Source organism: Populus euphratica, unplaced genomic scaffold (genome assembly GCF_000495115.2).
Source record: "Populus euphratica unplaced genomic scaffold, PopEup_1.0 scaffold541.1, whole genome shotgun sequence".
Classification (NCBI taxonomy): domain Eukaryota; kingdom Viridiplantae; phylum Streptophyta; class Magnoliopsida; order Malpighiales; family Salicaceae; genus Populus; species Populus euphratica.
Genome location: NW_011500417.1, coordinates 134,064 through 153,815, shown reverse-complemented (window position 1 = coordinate 153,815; position 19,752 = coordinate 134,064). Strand labels below are relative to the sequence as shown.

Genomic DNA, 19,752 nt, shown 5'->3' with positions numbered 1-19,752 from the left:
GGATAATTCTTAAGTGATTTAATTTCAAATTCAAGTTTAAATAAAAAATCAAGGCAAAACTTTTCGAGTTTAAATATTTATATTGTTTTTAATAATAATGTTAAAATATTTTTAAAGATGAAGATATTATTTTCTCTCCTTCTTGTTATGTTCTCTCCTTTTTTTTTTCTTTTTTTTTCCTACTGATATAAATATTCGAAGATAAGACTTTAGGGTTTTAATAGTTTTGTTTTTATTTTATTGATGTACTCAATTAATCGTGTTTTGTAAACAATTAAAAAAATAAAGTAGAGAAACTCAAATCTAAATTTGATCAAGTATGAGTATCAAAATCACGACTACCCAATTATTAAACCTAGAATGTAAGGCACTTACAAAAGGGTGCAGTGGGGAACATATTATTATTTACACTCTATTTCCTATAATTCATAATAATTTCACAGACATGGACTAATTTGCACATAGTTAAGAAAATTAGCTCCTAAAAAATATAAACTGATTTTTGTGGTGGACTCAACGATCACAACCTGCTAGTTTGCTGGATGGCGATGTCCGAACCAAAGCCTCCTTAACCCATCAAATTTCAAAGCACAGGTACAGAACAGCTTGCAGTGCTTCCATTTTCAGACAAAACCACGTGCCACAAAAGCAAAAAGAAAGGAAAAAAGAAAAAACCCCTAAGACATTCTCATATTACCATCTAGCCCCATAAAAGCAGGAGCCTATGGAGTAAAAGAAGAAATAAAAAGAAAAAGAAAACGTTCAGCAGAATACTTTACTGTACTAACCCCAACAAAGACAAAGATCGAACCACTTGGGTTGTGTGCACTGTTTCACAATTATATATCCTCTCACCTCGCCAACCAAACCTCTTAGGATCTTGCACACTTGCCTTCTTCCTCTTTTCTCACTCGTTCTTTACTCTTCTTCTTCTTCTTGTTCAAAAAGCAAATCCCTTTCCTTTCCTTTGCTTTCCTCTCATTTCTCTTCTCTCAAGTTTCAGAAACAGGAAAATGCCTATCAATAAAGACCCTTCAACACCACCTCCCATGATTGGCAAAATTGGGCCCTATACTGTCTTCGTGACTCCACCTTCCACTCCCAGTCCCAAGTCTACTGCTACTGCTGCTGCTAATGAATCAACATTTCCTGTCTTTGATTCACCTAAGAAGGTTGTTTCACCTCCTCCCGTCCAGCCTCCTCCTCAACAGATTGACAAGTCTGTTTATTCTCATCAAGTTTCAGATGGGTCTGTTCTTGGCCTCTTCAAAAATGCTGTCAACAAAGTTCAAAATGGTTTGTTTAGTTTTCTTTTGTGTTGCATTTGGGTTGTTGTTAAAGTTTGCGTCTTTGTTTGTTTGCTTTTGGAAAAGTTGGAACTTTTCGATGGTCTAATTGTTACTCTTTGTTTCTGTTTAATTTTACTCTTAAGATTAAAGGGTTTGTCGTCTTCTGCAGCGCATTCAAGCTTGGATGACCATCTGGCAAGATGGTTTGGCTTAAATCAATCTAAGTATCAGTGGGCTTTGGATGATTACTACGAAACCAAGGGTCTGGTAAGATTTCTTGTATTGTTATGGGGTTTCTGTTGTTCATTAATTCCCTTTTATGTTGATGTAGAGCCTTGCAATAAGTTATCATCATATGTTTATTGCGTATAATGATGTGGTACAACATTAGATGTAACTACGTAATTGAATGTTCTTACCAGGTTTGGTGGGAGACAGGATATTGTTGAAGCTAAAATGAGAAGTAGCTTATAAACAATCGCTTTCTAGTTGATGTATCTTTCTGTTTTGTTTGCTATATTGATTTCTTTTCATTCCACAATATGTAGAATTTGTTCTTATTTGAGCCTCTAAAAATGATTTGATTGGGATGGGTATCAGTGTAGATTGCTGCAATATGCTCTAAAAAGTTGTATTACTGCATACTAATTCACTCACTGGCATATCAATCCAGGAAGGTGGATGCACTGGATAAGTTCGATGAGTTATTACATATATACACTAAATACTAAAACTAAAAGATATACTAAATACTAAAAGACTGTTTCACTGTTCATCATATGAAGAGTGAAGCATCTGGTTTTTTTTTTTGAACTTTTTCTTTCTTTCAATTGAATCATTCTATGGTCCTGCTTAGATATAATTAGGCTTGAAATTATGATAGACATAATAGATTAAAGGACAAAGGACTGAAATGTAGAATATGTAGAAAAAATGTCATTTCCCACATTCTCGACAATTTTTATTTTGGTCTATAAGTTTATCTTGTTCATTTTTCAGTCCCAACTTTGGGAGAGGAGAGAAAATCACTTGAAAACAGTGAGGGGAGAAAAAAATTATTGGTTAGGCCTCTTTTTGCTGAAGAAACTCGTCATTCTTGATGTCAACGAGTTTCATTCAACAATGAGAGTTTGATGATTGTGATTTTTTTCTTTAAGCATACTTGAAAAAAGAGATCAGACCTAGTTTAAATATTTTTCATTTGGTTGATTTTAGGGTATTTTGGGGTTATTAGACGGGTTGGAGAGGGTTTTATGGTATTTGGAGGTATTTTTAGGTGAAAACATGTTGAAAATGCATTTTTAACCCAGAAAAACCCCTCCCCTTGCTTTTCAACCATTGCAGTGGTGGCGAAAATCTGGCTTGTAACCCAGTAGATGACAAGCTGTTTGTCACCTTTTTTTTATTAGAAAAGGTAATGTGTGAGAATATACAAATTGCAGTTTCTTATTAGGTGAGAGTTTCATTCTTCAGTTTTTAGGATAAGAAAAGGAGAAAAAATAGAATGCAAGGTCTGGAAAGAAAGAGATCATGGCAAGCTGAAAATCTTAATGACATCAAGACTATACAAGATAACTAGGCAGTAGTGCAATATTCAGGTTGTTAACTGATGTATTTTCATGCTTCAAACTAACTCTAAGCACTATACTTTGTTATGTCATACTGTCTATTCTTTATTTCTTTAATTCTGATACATTATTTTTGATGTATTCAAAATTTTTGCATGTCCAAGAGTGCTAAAATTTCATTCATAAGTTAGTTCTCTATGGAACAGATCAATAATATGCATTCACTTATAATGCATTTCTATCATAAATGGCTGTGTGTTGTAACCATTCAGAAATAAAAAGATCTAAGGTTACTGATCATTCATAAATTGGATCACTAATGCCACATTTAAGATCTGAAACTAGTATACTTAATTTTCTATTATGGCTTTGTTATTGCACAACAACTGAAATTTCTTCCAACTGTGGAAAATATGGCCTTCAATTTGCATATCTCAGATACTGTACTGGATGGATAGCCAGGCAGTAGTGGTAAAAGAAGAGCATATATGATGGAAACCTGGTCCAGCACATATATTTAATTGTTAAATGCATTCAACATTTAGATAACGTCTCCCTTAGTTTTGGCCACTTTATGAATTACCCTATGTGGTAGATTTGATGAAGATTAGCATGCCATGTTTGAGTGCAACAAATTTATGCATGATGCTGATGAGATGAGGCCCCTAAGTTTAATACATGTTAAAGCTGAATCTAGGGGTGAAGTCAATCCCGAACCCACTTCCTGAAATAGGTCTAATGCAAGAAATTTTGTTCTCTTTTCGTTGAACCAGGACATTTCACATGTCTTTACCTTAGGAAAAAAGCAGAAAAAAGAAAAATGATAAAAAAAAAAAAAGGAACTTGATTCCATCTAATAAATAATAAGCAAGTACTTCAGATAAATTCCATTATTTGGTAGCCAGAAACTGGTAGCCAGAAACTACTTGATAAATGAGCACTTTGATGTTGGGTCATAGAAGTTTAGCAAACCTATTTTCTACTCATTTAAGTTGCAAAGGCAGCAGATCTCTTTCTCCAAGTATGTTCTTGCTTTACTCTTTTGGTGAAAATCATGGACTTGGACAGTTGTTTGTTTCTTGTGTGGAAACTGATGTGAATATCTCATTTAGTCACTAGATTTTGTTCTGGTTAGTTTCATATGATGCTTATGTTGCTCATTCTTTGGTGGACATATCAATGGTTGTGCATCTGTATCATATGTTACAGACATTTGATTTCATTGATGACAGGAAAAGGGAGGTGCTAAAGCGAAAGAAATATCTAGCAAAGTACAGAGTGTGTAGCATGGTTTGCCTGGTAGCAAGTGTTTCAAATCTATTTCTGTTCTACCAGATACTTATTATTGGATTTTTTATTTATTTGGAAGATTGTTGGAATGCAGATTTTACAGAAAAGAACCATCTCGAATCTCCTTTTCATACCATATCTGTATTAGGTAATGGGATTGCAGAAATGCATCTGGATGCTTGAGTGGACCATTGTGCAAGTTTTTGAGATCTGCTCGTTTGAATTTTCTACTTGCTGCAGCAGCTAACCAGAATTCGGTTGTGCACTAGGCTGTGAATTATGTAACCTTGCAATATTTTCATGCCCCGGTATCTGTTATGTACTCTGTTGAGCTGCAATCTAATAACAGTACTATCAAGTTGCGAGGATATATTATAATGTATTTGTACCTATAATTTAACTAAAGTAGTATATGAAATGAGTATATTGTATCAAGGTTTTTTATGTGTATAATTTTATCAACTTGCTGTGCATGAGAACTCCACGATGATTGCTGCTACTGCTGGTTACTTTAAGATTCTTCGTATTTCTCTCATTTGTTTTTCATTTTTATGTTTCTGGAGCTGGAAATTGAATGCTCGCTATGGATGTAGAAATTTCTGTGCCCCAAATTTTCATTCTGAATAGTTAATTCTATTATAAGATCAAGCATGCACCAAGTTCAAGTCTTTTGATATTTCCCAAGTATTCTCTCGCAGTTTCCTTGGAATTCCTTCTTTGAGTAAACAAAATTTTCAAATTTCTTAGTTTATACAAGCCAAGAATGGGTCAGAAAACGTCTAGCATCTCATTGATGGTCAACCAGAAATCATAAATTCCTAGTAAAAACTAAGCAAAACAATAAGACGATAGCTCATCGCGAAGGTGTCCATCTAGCAGAGGATGTAAGTTGAGAGCAGCAAGCTGTGATCCCATGCTAGATGAGCCCATAACCTACCATAAAACTTAATTGGGTGATATGCCGGATTTTATTTTGAATGCAAAGACATGAGAAGACGTTTTGTTTTTTTGTTTTTCACTGTTATCATTCATTGCTTTGACGTAAAATCTCATGGACAAAAAGTACCTTAGCTTGTAAAAAACTGACAATTGCTTTCAAAAGAATAACCAATTATAACAAGCAAATCTATTCATATACTCCGCTAGAAACCCGGTGGGTCTTTTTGAATGGGCCATCCCATCATCATGAAATTGAGATATTTAGCTATGATACCAGCTTTTTGATATAGGTTTTTTTAATTAATTAAAAAAATTTTAGAAGAATTTTAAATTAATTAGTTTAATTTAAAATTTTAAGTTAATTGATTTGAATTTTATTTTTAGATCTACTTAAATAATTTTAAATTTATATTAAAGAGTTATATGGGTATTAATATACCAAGGGGAGTGGCGTGGTAGCAAAAGGTTTGAGATCTGCACAGCAAGTGACACGATCAAAGAGTTCATATCTTATCCCAAATGCAGGAGTGTCAAAGTAAAATAATCCGGCAAGACCAGGGTCGAACCACAGGGAGATGAATTATATAAATTACAAATAAAGAAAAAGATTTGAAGAGAATAATAACATAAAAGGAGTTGAAGAAAGTTTTGGGATGTGATATTAATGTAAGGATTAAACAATAATAAAACATATGTCAAGATTATAGGATTCACTAATGGTATTTCAAATAAATATAATATAAACTCTTTTTATTACTCAACTAGAAACTACACACAGAGGAGGTTCCAATCGGATGATTTCTCGTTATTAGTTCATTATAAATTATTAACATGATCATATTAATCATCTTATCTAAGTAACATCATACTTATAAATATCATCAGGCATTCATATTGCTAGTTTATATTAACAACAAATCAAGTTCCTATCATAATAACGATGCCGGCCGAAGACTATGAAGGATCAAGTATTTGATGTACCAAGTATTATACAACACAAACCTAGATTAACCATTTAATAAGCAAGGTATTAAGAATTAGTAATATAGAAAGATAAAACATGTTAATAATAATCTTTCTTGGATATAAACATTAAAGTCCATGTTGAGTTTATATTATACCTATTATAACACCAATAGAGAAACTTTTTCACCTTGACATAATTAACTTAGCTAAACATTAAGAAGAAGAAAAACATAAATAAACAGTATAAGAACATAAACATGATATAAGTTAACTAAGTATAGAAAAGGAAATGAAAGAGCATAAATAAGAGATTAATATAGCATGAAAGAAAATTTGAACATTACAAAGATATAGAGAGAAAGCAAGAAGATGACTTTGATCTGAAAATTAATATGACTAAATACATGGCAAATGCCTTCTTTTTTAGGCTAAGATTCAAAACTATTGATTGATTGAATAATTGGTGGCTATCCATTGATTTGGTGGCTGGTTTTTAATATTGATGGCTACTGTTTGTTTTTATATTATGGGTTGATTATTGATATTATTGGCTGGCCAAAACGTCATTAGTAACATCAGAATTATAGCCCCTTGAATTATGAAAATTGTGAGCAATTGTCTCAGCTTTCCAACAAAAAAAACCAAAGCTCATCTGGACTTCTAGAACTCAAGATATGAGCTAAAAACTGAATAGTATTTGAGTTGCAGGACAACTTCTGACTTCTTCATTGTTGCTAAGATTTGAACTTGAAAACGGTAGAATTGAGTCTTTGAGTCTACATGAAAATTGTAGGTCTATATCTGACCTTTCCATCCATATAAAATGGACCTAAATTCGATATCTACAGCTCCATATATGATCCAATTACTGAACGGTGTTCGAATTTGGACTGCACCAACAATACTTTTCTAAGTTTGGCCATCTCTTTGTCCTTATCAATCAATTCTTTTATTTATTTGATAGACCTGCATTTAAAATGAACATTTACCATGAATTAAAGGTATATTATATTATTAGACTTGCTAATATAAAACATGTTTTTGTTAGGGAATTTAATGATACTTTAGGTGCAATATGATGACACAAATCCTTAATGAGAATACACTTTTAAGTACTAATCACACCCCCCAACCAGCTTATTACTAGTCCCTAGTAATCAAAGCGTTAAAATATAAAAATAATTTGCAAATATCATAAAGCAAGGCATTCATCATTTAACTTCTATTAATATATCCAGATAAACAAACTTTCATTAAATTTATATATCTGCTTAATATCTCTTAAACAAGATATTAATAAACCTTCTTTTGGTGCTCAATAAATCAAAACATAGCTATGGAGCTTTTCATGGAAGAAAACAAAATTTTTGTTCTAATGTTTAAGGTTAACTTCTTTGGGTTGGGATTGTTATCTTTTATTTTTTTTTAAAGCAAGAATTTATAGCACAATGTATCCTGAACCCATGTAACGAGCTTTCGGCTAATGACTCCCAGACCAGTTAGTTTTAGGGTATCAGGTGTTGAGACACCCCTACGAGCTTAGTAACTCGGGTTGCAGATACTGATATGTAGATAGTACAGTGTTTGATTCCCTTAGGCTTTCTCCTCAACTCATGTAACAAGCACTAGGCCAATAGCTCTCAAGTCAGTTGACTTTAGGGTACTAGGTGTTAAAACACCCCTTCGAGCTTAATTGCTTAAGTCAAAGAGGCTACGAAACCAAACTTATCTATTTTTTTTATTGTTATTATTTTTTTGTTTTTTTTTTGTATATTATATACTATCCATTTTCCTTAGTTGTTACCTTTAACAAAAGAACATAAATAATGTAATAATACAATGTGCAACCCACAATCATATGTTCGAGTGTGTGTGTGAAAATAAAGGTTTAGAAATACTTGTTAAATGAGCATATAAACAGAATCAAGTGATAACAATGCAAGAGTTTGTAAACTTGAATATTTCAAGAAGTATTATGATAGACCTTGTTAAGAATGTTTATTAAGATACATCTCAATGGTCACTAAAGTTCCTCTTTTACTCTGTTATCCTAGTAACAATAGTTTTGCAAATGGTTTAAATAATAGAAAATACAATTAGTTAATAATTTTTTTTTAATATCAACTACTACCCTCTCCCCCCAACCAAAACAAGACATTGTCCTTAATGTTCTAAGACAAAAGGATAGAGTGTAGAAGATATCACCTAGGACAGCAACTACTGATAAACCTGAAACAAACTGAAACAAATATAAGAAACAACAAAACATAAATATTATGCTATTAATAAAACCAAAAGACACAATTTTTCACGAACTAAGGCTCAAATCTAATTTAAGCTTTTTACGGTATTTCATAATTGACCAATTGAGTTGACTCATAGAGGGATCAATTACAGGAATGAAACATTGTAGTTGGTCAATCAATTGTTCAGCAATAGCAGCAGAGATTATGATTTGTCGTGCCGAAGATGTTAGAAAGTCCTGTTCCATAACTTGATCAAGAAAAGACAACAAATTATCATAAAAACCATTAACATTTAAAAAACTTATAGGTTTTTGGTGAATGTGCAGTTGGGCCCAAGAGGAAATATGAAAGATCTCTTCCAATGTACCTAGACCACCTAGTAAGGCAATGAAGGCATTAGCATGGTTAAACATTGTATTCATTCGATCAGACATTGTGGAGACTTGTAATTCATCTCCAATTGTTTTTCCAATAATGTCCCCTTCGGCTAAAGCTTTGGGGACGACCCCTAAAACTTGACTGCCTCTTACAAATATAGCTATTGAAACACCCCCCATTAACCCAAGGCTGCCTCCCTCATACACTAAATGAATCTTTCTCTCAGCTAGTACCCGACCAAGATGATTTGCTGATTCTAAAAACTCTTTTTCTTTCCCAAGACTAGATCCATAAAAAACACAAATATTTTTTATTTTAGGAACATAGAAACTTGTCATTTCTACACACTTCCTATCTATTTGAATGAATGGGTTGAGTAGAAATGATAGGAAAGAAGAAAAGATTTTATAGATGAGAAATTAAAAGTGCAATCATACCACCTATATATAGGCTAGTTGTAGTCTCACTCTCTCTCTCTTTTTTTATTTATTTATTTATTATTATTATTATTATTATTTATTTTTTAAAACAATATGTATGTACAAACAGTTGTGATTGTGACTCACATCTTCCCTTGGTTTTACGTCCAAGAACGGTTTAAACGCCCTCTATGGGTCGGGGATAAGCTTCCCATCCAGTTTTCTTAAAAACTGACAAACAAAGTCTTTTTTCGTCAGATTCCCAAGACTAAGTCGATTATGTTCTTTATGAAAATAAAGTCATAAATCATGAATTGCACAATGCACATCTCCATTAGGATGCGTCTGAAGAGTTAATAGAAGATAATCTAAAGACTCTTTACTCCGGCCATCCTTAATGAATTGTATTTTATCTTCATGATTTATAGATACCATTCCTAAAAAACGATATTTTGCATTACAAGTCCATCTGACACATCGGTGACAGACTTTCAGTCGTTTTACATGACGTTTCTTTGCAAAAGTGCTTTTACCTGTCCTAGGTATGTATGAAATAAAAGTGTTGGAAGACTCACCTGATAATCGAATCTTTGCTTCAATCATCCAGTGAATATCTTCAGGAATTTCATGGTTCATTAACAACCTCAATCTTTCACACCTAGCATGGTAAATTTTTGTAATTGTATTCTAAGGCAGAGCGGGAAAATACTTTTTCAATTTTTCAAGAGTGGTGTCCATTTTGTTTAAAAGAGAAGTGAAGAAGAGATGCAAAGAAAAGAGAAGGAATAAGGAATTGAACAAATATATACACGGATATCAATTATCATGGGAAACTAAAAGAACCGACTTAAGAGTCATGGAGTACCGTTATCCACCATTTGACTGGGGTTGAAGAAACACTAGCAAATCAGATATATAAGGAAACCAGGGTGATTGGATATGTTTTTGAGATAATTATAGGGTCCTTGAATTAGTGGCATGTCTTATTTTATTAAATGTTTTTGCAGATTGGAAACTTATCTCTCAGGTAGATGTATTCTGATCATGCAATTCATTTATGAAATAAAATGTCCTGGCTTTTTGCAATTACTTCAAAGGTGTTTAAGATCCAAGCTTACCACTTACATCAGTTGACAACAGGCTCAGAATATCTTTTTATTGTCATGGTGTTTTCCTGAAGACTGCTGCTCTATTCACATGCAGAGTTGTTGTCCTGTTCATGACACATGTTGTTGTTGTTGTTGTTGTTGTTGTTGTTGTTGTTGTTGTTGTTGTTGTTGTTGTTGTTGTTGTTGTTGTTGTTGTTGTTGTTGTTGTTGTTGTTGTTGTTGTTGTTGTTGTTGTTGTTGTTGTTGTTGTTGTTGTTGTTGTTGTTGTTGTTGTTGTTGTTGTTGTTGTTGTTGTTGTTGTTGTTGTTGTTGTTGTTGTTGTTGTTGTTGTTGTTGTTGTTGTTGTTGTTGTTGTTGTTGTTGTTGTTGTTGTTGTTGTTGTTGTTGTTGTTGTTGTTGTTGTTGTTGTTGTTGTTGTTGTTGTTGTTGTTGTTGTTGTTGTTGTTGTTGTTGTTGTTGTTGTTGTTGTTGTTGTTGTTGTTGTTGTTGTTGTTGTTGTTGTTGTTGTTGTTGTTGTTGTTGTTGTTGTTGTTGTTGTTGTTGTTGTTGTTGTTGTTGTTGTTGTTGTTGTTGTTGTTGTTGTTGTTGTTGTTGTTGTTGTTGTTGTTGTTGTTGTTGTTGTTGTTGTTGTTGTTGTTGTTGTTGTTGTTGTTGTTGTTGTTGTTGTTGTTGTTGTTGTTGTTGTTGTTGTTGTTGTTGTTGTTGTTGTTGTTGTTGTTGTTGTTGTTGTTGTTGTTGTTGTTGTTGTTGTTGTTGTTGTTGTTGTTGTTGTTGTTGTTGTTGTTGTTGTTGTTGTTGTTGTTGTTGTTGTTGTTGTTGTTGTTGTTGTTGTTGTTGTTGTTGTTGTTGTTGTTGTTGTTGTTGTTGTTGTTGTTGTTGTTGTTGTTGTTGTTGTTGTTGTTGTTGTTGTTGTTGTTGTTGTTGTTGTTGTTGTTGTTGTTGTTGTTGTTGTTGTTGTTGTTGTTGTTGTTGTTGTTGTTGTTGTTGTTGTTGTTGTTGTTGTTGTTGTTGTTGTTGTTGTTGTTGTTGTTGTTGTTGTTGTTGTTGTTGTTGTTGTTGTTGTTGTTGTTGTTGTTGTTGTTGTTGTTGTTGTTGTTGTTGTTGTTGTTGTTGTTGTTGTTGTTGTTGTTGTTGTTGTTGTTGTTGTTGTTGTTGTTGTTGTTGTTGTTGTTGTTGTTGTTGTTGTTGTTGTTGTTGTTGTTGTTGTTGTTGTTGTTGTTGTTGTTGTTGTTGTTGTTGTTGTTGTTGTTGTTGTTGTTGTTGTTGTTGTTGTTGTTGTTGTTGTTGTTGTTGTTGTTGTTGTTGTTGTTGTTGTTGTTGTTGTTGTTGTTGTTGTTGTTGTTGTTGTTGTTGTTGTTGTTGTTGTTGTTGTTGTTGTTGTTGTTGTTGTTGTTGTTGTTGTTGTTGTTGTTGTTGTTGTTGTTGTTGTTGTTGTTGTTGTTGTTGTTGTTGTTGTTGTTGTTGTTGTTGTTGTTGTTGTTGTTGTTGTTGTTGTTGTTGTTGTTGTTGTTGTTGTTGTTGTTGTTGTTGTTGTTGTTGTTGTTGTTGTTGTTGTTGTTGTTGTTGTTGTTGTTGTTGTTGTTGTTGTTGTTGTTGTTGTTGTTGTTGTTGTTGTTGTTGTTGTTGTTGTTGTTGTTGTTGTTGTTGTTGTTGTTGTTGTTGTTGTTGTTGTTGTTGTTGTTGTTGTTGTTGTTGTTGTTGTTGTTGTTGTTGTTGTTGTTGTTGTTGTTGTTGTTGTTGTTGTTGTTGTTGTTGTTGTTGTTGTTGTTGTTGTTGTTGTTGTTGTTGTTGTTGTTGTTGTTGTTGTTGTTGTTGTTGTTGTTGTTGTTGTTGTTGTTGTTGTTGTTGTTGTTGTTGTTGTTGTTGTTGTTGTTGTTGTTGTTGTTGTTGTTGTTGTTGTTGTTGTTGTTGTTGTTGTTGTTGTTGTTGTTGTTGTTGTTGTTGTTGTTGTTGTTGTTGTTGTTGTTGTTGTTGTTGTTGTTGTTGTTGTTGTTGTTGTTGTTGTTGTTGTTGTTGTTGTTGTTGTTGTTGTTGTTGTTGTTGTTGTTGTTGTTGTTGTTGTTGTTGTTGTTGTTGTTGTTGTTGTTGTTGTTGTTGTTGTTGTTGTTGTTGTTGTTGTTGTTGTTGTTGTTGTTGTTGTTGTTGTTGTTGTTGTTGTTGTTGTTGTTGTTGTTGTTGTTGTTGTTGTTGTTGTTGTTGTTGTTGTTGTTGTTGTTGTTGTTGTTGTTGTTGTTGTTGTTGTTGTTGTTGTTGTTGTTGTTGTTGTTGTTGTTGTTGTTGTTGTTGTTGTTGTTGTTGTTGTTGTTGTTGTTGTTGTTGTTGTTGTTGTTGTTGTTGTTGTTGTTGTTGTTGTTGTTGTTGTTGTTGTTGTTGTTGTTGTTGTTGTTGTTGTTGTTGTTGTTGTTGTTGTTGTTGTTGTTGTTGTTGTTGTTGTTGTTGTTGTTGTTGTTGTTGTTGTTGTTGTTGTTGTTGTTGTTGTTGTTGTTGTTGTTGTTGTTGTTGTTGTTGTTGTTGTTGTTGTTGTTGTTGTTGTTGTTGTTGTTGTTGTTGTTGTTGTTGTTGTTGTTGTTGTTGTTGTTGTTGTTGTTGTTGTTGTTGTTGTTGTTGTTGTTGTTGTTGTTGTTGTTGTTGTTGTTGTTGTTGTTGTTGTTGTTGTTGTTGTTGTTGTTGTTGTTGTTGTTGTTGTTGTTGTTGTTGTTGTTGTTGTTGTTGTTGTTGTTGTTGTTGTTGTTGTTGTTGTTGTTGTTGTTGTTGTTGTTGTTGTTGTTGTTGTTGTTGTTGTTGTTGTTGTTGTTGTTGTTGTTGTTGTTGTTGTTGTTGTTGTTGTTGTTGTTGTTGTTGTTGTTGTTGTTGTTGTTGTTGTTGTTGTTGTTGTTGTTGTTGTTGTTGTTGTTGTTGTTGTTGTTGTTGTTGTTGTTGTTGTTGTTGTTGTTGTTGTTGTTGTTGTTGTTGTTGTTGTTGTTGTTGTTGTTGTTGTTGTTGTTGTTGTTGTTGTTGTTGTTGTTGTTGTTGTTGTTGTTGTTGTTGTTGTTGTTGTTGTTGTTGTTGTTGTTGTTGTTGTTGTTGTTGTTGTTGTTGTTGTTGTTGTTGTTGTTGTTGTTGTTGTTGTTGTTGTTGTTGTTGTTGTTGTTGTTGTTGTTGTTGTTGTTGTTGTTGTTGTTGTTGTTGTTGTTGTTGTTGTTGTTGTTGTTGTTGTTGTTGTTGTTGTTGTTGTTGTTGTTGTTGTTGTTGTTGTTGTTGTTGTTGTTGTTGTTGTTGTTGTTGTTGTTGTTGTTGTTGTTGTTGTTGTTGTTGTTGTTGTTGTTGTTGTTGTTGTTGTTGTTGTTGTTGTTGTTGTTGTTGTTGTTGTTGTTGTTGTTGTTGTTGTTGTTGTTGTTGTTGTTGTTGTTGTTGTTGTTGTTGTTGTTGTTGTTGTTGTTGTTGTTGTTGTTGTTGTTGTTGTTGTTGTTGTTGTTGTTGTTGTTGTTGTTGTTGTTGTTGTTGTTGTTGTTGTTGTTGTTGTTGTTGTTGTTGTTGTTGTTGTTGTTGTTGTTGTTGTTGTTGTTGTTGTTGTTGTTGTTGTTGTTGTTGTTGTTGTTGTTGTTGTTGTTGTTGTTGTTGTTGTTGTTGTTGTTGTTGTTGTTGTTGTTGTTGTTGTTGTTGTTGTTGTTGTTGTTGTTGTTGTTGTTGTTGTTGTTGTTGTTGTTGTTGTTGTTGTTGTTGTTGTTGTTGTTGTTGTTGTTGTTGTTGTTGTTGTTGTTGTTGTTGTTGTTGTTGTTGTTGTTGTTGTTGTTGTTGTTGTTGTTGTTGTTGTTGTTGTTGTTGTTGTTGTTGTTGTTGTTGTTGTTGTTGTTGTTGTTGTTGTTGTTGTTGTTGTTGTTGTTGTTGTTGTTGTTGTTGTTGTTGTTGTTGTTGTTGTTGTTGTTGTTGTTGTTGTTGTTGTTGTTGTTGTTGTTGTTGTTGTTGTTGTTGTTGTTGTTGTTGTTGTTGTTGTTGTTGTTGTTGTTGTTGTTGTTGTTGTTGTTGTTGTTGTTGTTGTTGTTGTTGTTGTTGTTGTTGTTGTTGTTGTTGTTGTTGTTGTTGTTGTTGTTGTTGTTGTTGTTGTTGTTGTTGTTGTTGTTGTTGTTGTTGTTGTTGTTGTTGTTGTTGTTGTTGTTGTTGTTGTTGTTGTTGTTGTTGTTGTTGTTGTTGTTGTTGTTGTTGTTGTTGTTGTTGTTGTTGTTGTTGTTGTTGTTGTTGTTGTTGTTGTTGTTGTTGTTGTTGTTGTTGTTGTTGTTGTTGTTGTTGTTGTTGTTGTTGTTGTTGTTGTTGTTGTTGTTGTTGTTGTTGTTGTTGTTGTTGTTGTTGTTGTTGTTGTTGTTGTTGTTGTTGTTGTTGTTGTTGTTGTTGTTGTTGTTGTTGTTGTTGTTGTTGTTGTTGTTGTTGTTGTTGTTGTTGTTGTTGTTGTTGTTGTTGTTGTTGTTGTTGTTGTTGTTGTTGTTGTTGTTGTTGTTGTTGTTGTTGTTGTTGTTGTTGTTGTTGTTGTTGTTGTTGTTGTTGTTGTTGTTGTTGTTGTTGTTGTTGTTGTTGTTGTTGTTGTTGTTGTTGTTGTTGTTGTTGTTGTTGTTGTTGTTGTTGTTGTTGTTGTTGTTGTTGTTGTTGTTGTTGTTGTTGTTGTTGTTGTTGTTGTTGTTGTTGTTGTTGTTGTTGTTGTTGTTGTTGTTGTTGTTGTTGTTGTTGTTGTTGTTGTTGTTGTTGTTGTTGTTGTTGTTGTTGTTGTTGTTGTTGTTGTTGTTGTTGTTGTTGTTGTTGTTGTTGTTGTTGTTGTTGTTGTTGTTGTTGTTGTTGTTGTTGTTGTTGTTGTTGTTGTTGTTGTTGTTGTTGTTGTTGTTGTTGTTGTTGTTGTTGTTGTTGTTGTTGTTGTTGTTGTTGTTGTTGTTGTTGTTGTTGTTGTTGTTGTTGTTGTTGTTGTTGTTGTTGTTGTTGTTGTTGTTGTTGTTGTTGTTGTTGTTGTTGTTGTTGTTGTTGTTGTTGTTGTTGTTGTTGTTGTTGTTGTTGTTGTTGTTGTTGTTGTTGTTGTTGTTGTTGTTGTTGTTGTTGTTGTTGTTGTTGTTGTTGTTGTTGTTGTTGTTGTTGTTGTTGTTGTTGTTGTTGTTGTTGTTGTTGTTGTTGTTGTTGTTGTTGTTGTTGTTGTTGTTGTTGTTGTTGTTGTTGTTGTTGTTGTTGTTGTTGTTGTCATCTATAATTTATACACTTAACCTCCTTGTGGTTCGACCCCGGTCTTGCCGGGTTATTTATTACTTCGACACTCCTGCACTTGGGAGAAGACATCAACCTTTTAGTCGTGTCACAAAACAAGAGTCACACTAAAAAAAACACAAAAACAATGTGAGAAAAATAAAATAATCAACCTTTATATACAAGATCATTCAAACCAATGGATTCATTTTCATTAGGAAAATTATCAAAGTAAGCTTTCAAACAATGTTCGTTAATTAACATGGATTTTAATATTTGATATTAACATATTTTGTATTTGTTATCTTGTTTACTCTTTAATACTTTGCTTGTTAAATGACTGATCTAGATTTATGTTGTATAACACTTGGCATAACAAATGGTTGACACTTTCATAGCATAAACCGTATAGTATTACCGACACATGTGCTATGAAAAGAACTTGATTTGTTGTTAATATAAGTTATAATCATGAATATCTAATAACATTTATATTTGAATAAAAAAAATGTAAGATAAGAAACAATCATGTTAACAATTTATAATTTGATTACAACCTCGTTTATGTATGATTTTCATTTGAATAAAAAAAGTTTATAATGTACTTGTTTGAAAGACCATTAGTGGATCCTTTAACTTTGACATTTATTTTTATCATTGTTTGATCCTTACATTAATCTTTCATCTTAAAATCTTCATCATCTTTATTATTATTATTATTATTATTATTATTATGAGTACTAATACTACTACTACTATTATTATTAATATTACTATTATTAGTAGTATTCTTGTTATTGTTGTTGTTGTTGTATTATTGTTATTTATAATTTATACAATTAACCTTCCTGTAATTTAACCTCGGTCTTACAAGGTTATTTATTACTTTGACAGTCCTGCATTTGAGAGAAGACATTAATGTTTTGGTCGTGTCAGATTACATCATAATAAAACTAGTATTAAAAAATTAGTATATTCTTGTACTATCATTTCTGCGACAAATATTACCCCTACTTTAGCTTTTGTTTGATATTATCATTAAATCCCAAGTATCAAATTTTAATAATTAACCAAACCCTTTAATTTTTTTTTAGTATTTGGAGCAAGTTTTTTTTTCTTTTATGAAAATGAATACAATTCAATCTACTTCCAAAAAAATAATTGTAAAAGTTTTTAAGTTTAGGATGGTATTTTAATTTTCTAAACATTGTATATTAAAAAATTGCAAGAATATAAAGTTAGATACAACTAGATGATTGGTCGTGCTATGTTGCACATCAAATAAAAAAATTTGGACATAAAAAAATATTTAGGTATTGTTAATATATTTTTTAGTATAAAAAATTAAAACTATATGAGAACTGATTTAATATAACTCAGTTGACTTAACAGGTCAAAAGATAAAACATACAACCAATAAAAATATATTTTGATTAAAAAAATCAAGACGACATCTTTTTTAAAATATTAAAATGACAATCTATTAGATCGACTTAGATCAAATTAGGTTAACTTGTGAAACTCATTACCCAGGTTACGAGACTTTCATTATTCTATATAAAAAAAATAATCTCTTTTATTATATCCAATTCTCAATTAACTCATTGTTGAATAATAAAATCTGAAACAAAATTCAACTAAAAAGATAAGCCGAGTTAACCCTGATCAACCTACTTAACTTGGGTCCTGAGACCGAGACAACCTCATAAAAAACAAATTGAAACAAATTTTGAAGTTCAATTCTTAATCAACTCAATGTTAAATGATGAAATTAGAAAATATATATATATATATATATATATAAATGACACACAAAAACACTTGAGTCAACCAACCAAACTTGTTACTCGAGTCATAATACATTGATAACCCGATATAAAGCAAATAAAAAATATTTTGAAGTTCAATTCCCAATTATCTCGATATTTGAAGGATTAAATTAAAAACATATATAAAAAAAAACTTGAGTCAACCTATCAAACTTGAGATAAATCTATAGAAAGCAAATAAAAAATTATAAATTTAAATTTTCAATCAAATCAATGTTGAATGATGAAATTAAAAAGAAAAAAAACCTAAGCCAACCTAGATAACCAGCAAAACTCACAACCCGGATCATAAAATCATAATAATCTCATAAAAAGCAAATTAATATATAGTTATGAAGTCTAATTTCTACTAATGTTAAAAGGTAAAGATAACAAAAAACTATTTAAAAATAGAATAAAAAAGTTATCCAAGCTAATTTAGTTAATTCGCAAAACTCATGAACCTAGTCTTAAGACTAAAATAATTTTATAAAAAATAAATTATAAGATTTAATACTAATAAATTTAATATTAAAAAATAAAATATGAATTTGTTAAAAAACAGTAAAAAGTTATAAGAATCAAGGAAAAAATAAAGGAGTATTGATATTTTGATATACATTATTACAGTGAAAGTTTTTAGAATAGAATAGTTAATAATTCTTTATCTTTTTTGACGGGCTTAAAAAATGATACGAATTTGTACATGAGCATGATGATTACTAAATGGGTAACACCTTACTAACATTAAAATATGGTAATTTAAGAAAAAAAAAATGGTAATTTAAGAAACACGTATGCAATTATTTTGAGAGCCAAGTTAAAATTACTTCGATACGTTCATGTTATTTTCTAAGCGCCCACTACGCCCCCAGCAGAATTTAAAAGCATTTTATCTGATTTTCCATTTTGACAACTTATTGAATTTTTAATTGTCATAAAATAAGATAAAAACTTGTAAACTTCAAAAAACTTCAAAATTACTTTTGGATTATAAACTCAAAGTAAATAAAAAAATAAAAAATTTTAAATTTTTTTATAAGTACTTTTAAAAAAAATTAAATTTTTTATTTTTTTTTATTTCAAATTAATTATTTTTTGAAATTTTTAAATTTTAATGTATTGATGTTAAAAATAATTTTTTAAAAAATAAAAAAAAATATTATTTTAATATATTTATAAATAAAAAATATTTTAAAAAATAATCACAACCACACTTTCAATACAAATTTTTCTTGATTTTATAAAAAATATCATCAAGATACAAAAATGAATAAGGTTTTGCAGGTGTCATTTTCTTAATAGCTTTAACGTAAACTTGTTAACTTGTATCTATTATTAATTTCACTTAATAAAATCTTAATCACTTTAATTAATTTTTTTCTTGAGAACTCTTGACTAATCAAACAGTGAAATACGTGTTAATATAATGATGAAACCAAATAGTAAAATAGAAAATAAATTAGAGAAAGGGGTGACCAAAAGGCATGAAATTAAAAATATAAAATAACATGAGGATCGTTCAAACAAACTTTTAAGAATACGAGGAAGATCGAATGAATATAAGCATTAATTATCCTTACACTTTTAGCCTTATTTAGCATTACAGTTTAATCATGTTTTTTAAAATTTTAATTTTTCTTAACTTTAAATTATTTTAATATATTAATATTAAAAAAAAATTAAAAAAAAAATTATTTTAATTAACTATAACTAAAAAGTATCAGCTTTTTATTGTGCTTGAAATACTATATACTATCTTATAATACATAGTAGATTGGAGTAGTGTATTTTTTAGTAATTCTCACTTTGATTCTTAAACTTTTATTTTATGTGATTTAGTTTTTTTAAACCTAAATGAATCCGATTACATATTTTTTAGGGGGCAAGTTGAATTGAAAACTAAGGAACTAAAGTAAAAATCTCGCATAACATGGAGATAGGTTGAAAATCTTGTTGCATTTATTTTATTTCCCCATATATATTTTAGATATTAAGTGACCAGTTCTTTGAATTTGAAGATAATATATTTTGATATCAAATTTTTTTTTTTTTTCTTTTATCAATCCTTTTTTGTCAGGAGTAGATAGAGGGAGTTGCAAAATTCTAGCTTAAAGAGAGACATTAGTTGTTGGGAAAGATTTTAACCACTAAAACTATTGATTTTTGTATCAAAAGATTCTATATAATGAAGAGGGTTAAATTTAGATGTTTTTTACTTTCAAAACGCTAAAACAACAAATTTGAGTTCGGATAGAATTTTTGTCTCAGGTGGATTTTAGGTTTTGGAGCAGTTTATTGATTTTTTGGTGTTCATGAATTAGTTTAATAAGGTCTTTATGATATTTTCTAAATATTTTGAGTTAAAAAAGAGTTGAAAAATGAGATTTTGAGTGAAAAAAGAAAGGATCCTATTTATCTAGTCACCATATTGGTTGGATTATGGATTGAGAAGATGACGCGTCGTCTATTGATGAAGGCAACTTGTCATTTTCTTTTATATACTTGGGCGGATGATGTATCATCTGTCCCATTAAACTCTTT

The 19,752-nt window shown here is 30.9% G+C and overlaps 1 protein-coding gene across 2 annotated transcripts; it reads left to right on the top strand.

Moving 5' to 3' along the window:
- Positions 1–757: 757 nt before the first annotated feature.
- LOC105114548 (uncharacterized) lies at positions 758–4,620 on the top strand. Of its 2 annotated transcripts, none has more exons than XM_011011117.1 (4): positions 758–1,296; positions 1,459–1,556; positions 4,090–4,156; positions 4,242–4,620. In XM_011011117.1, exons 1-3 carry the CDS (start codon positions 1,014–1,016, stop codon positions 4,141–4,143), a joined length of 435 nt encoding a protein of 144 aa, XP_011009419.1. In that variant the 5' UTR covers positions 758–1,013; the 3' UTR covers positions 4,144–4,156; positions 4,242–4,620. The 2 variants fall into 2 exon arrangements, with proteins under 2 accessions (XP_011009419.1, XP_011009417.1); XM_011011115.1 differs by having other exon boundaries at positions 4,090–4,159.
- Positions 4,621–19,752: the final 15,132 nt, after the last annotated feature.

Coding starts and splice junctions, on each gene's coding strand:
- LOC105114548 (XM_011011117.1), top strand. CDS start 1,014: ATGCCTATCAATAAAGACCCTTCAACACCACCTCCCATGATTGGCAAA. Junction 1,297..1,458: donor TGTCAACAAAGTTCAAAATG/GTTTGTTTAGTT, acceptor CGTCTTCTGCAG/CGCATTCAAGCTTGGATGAC. Junction 1,557..4,089: donor ACTACGAAACCAAGGGTCTG/GTAAGATTTCTT, acceptor CATTGATGACAG/GAAAAGGGAGGTGCTAAAGC.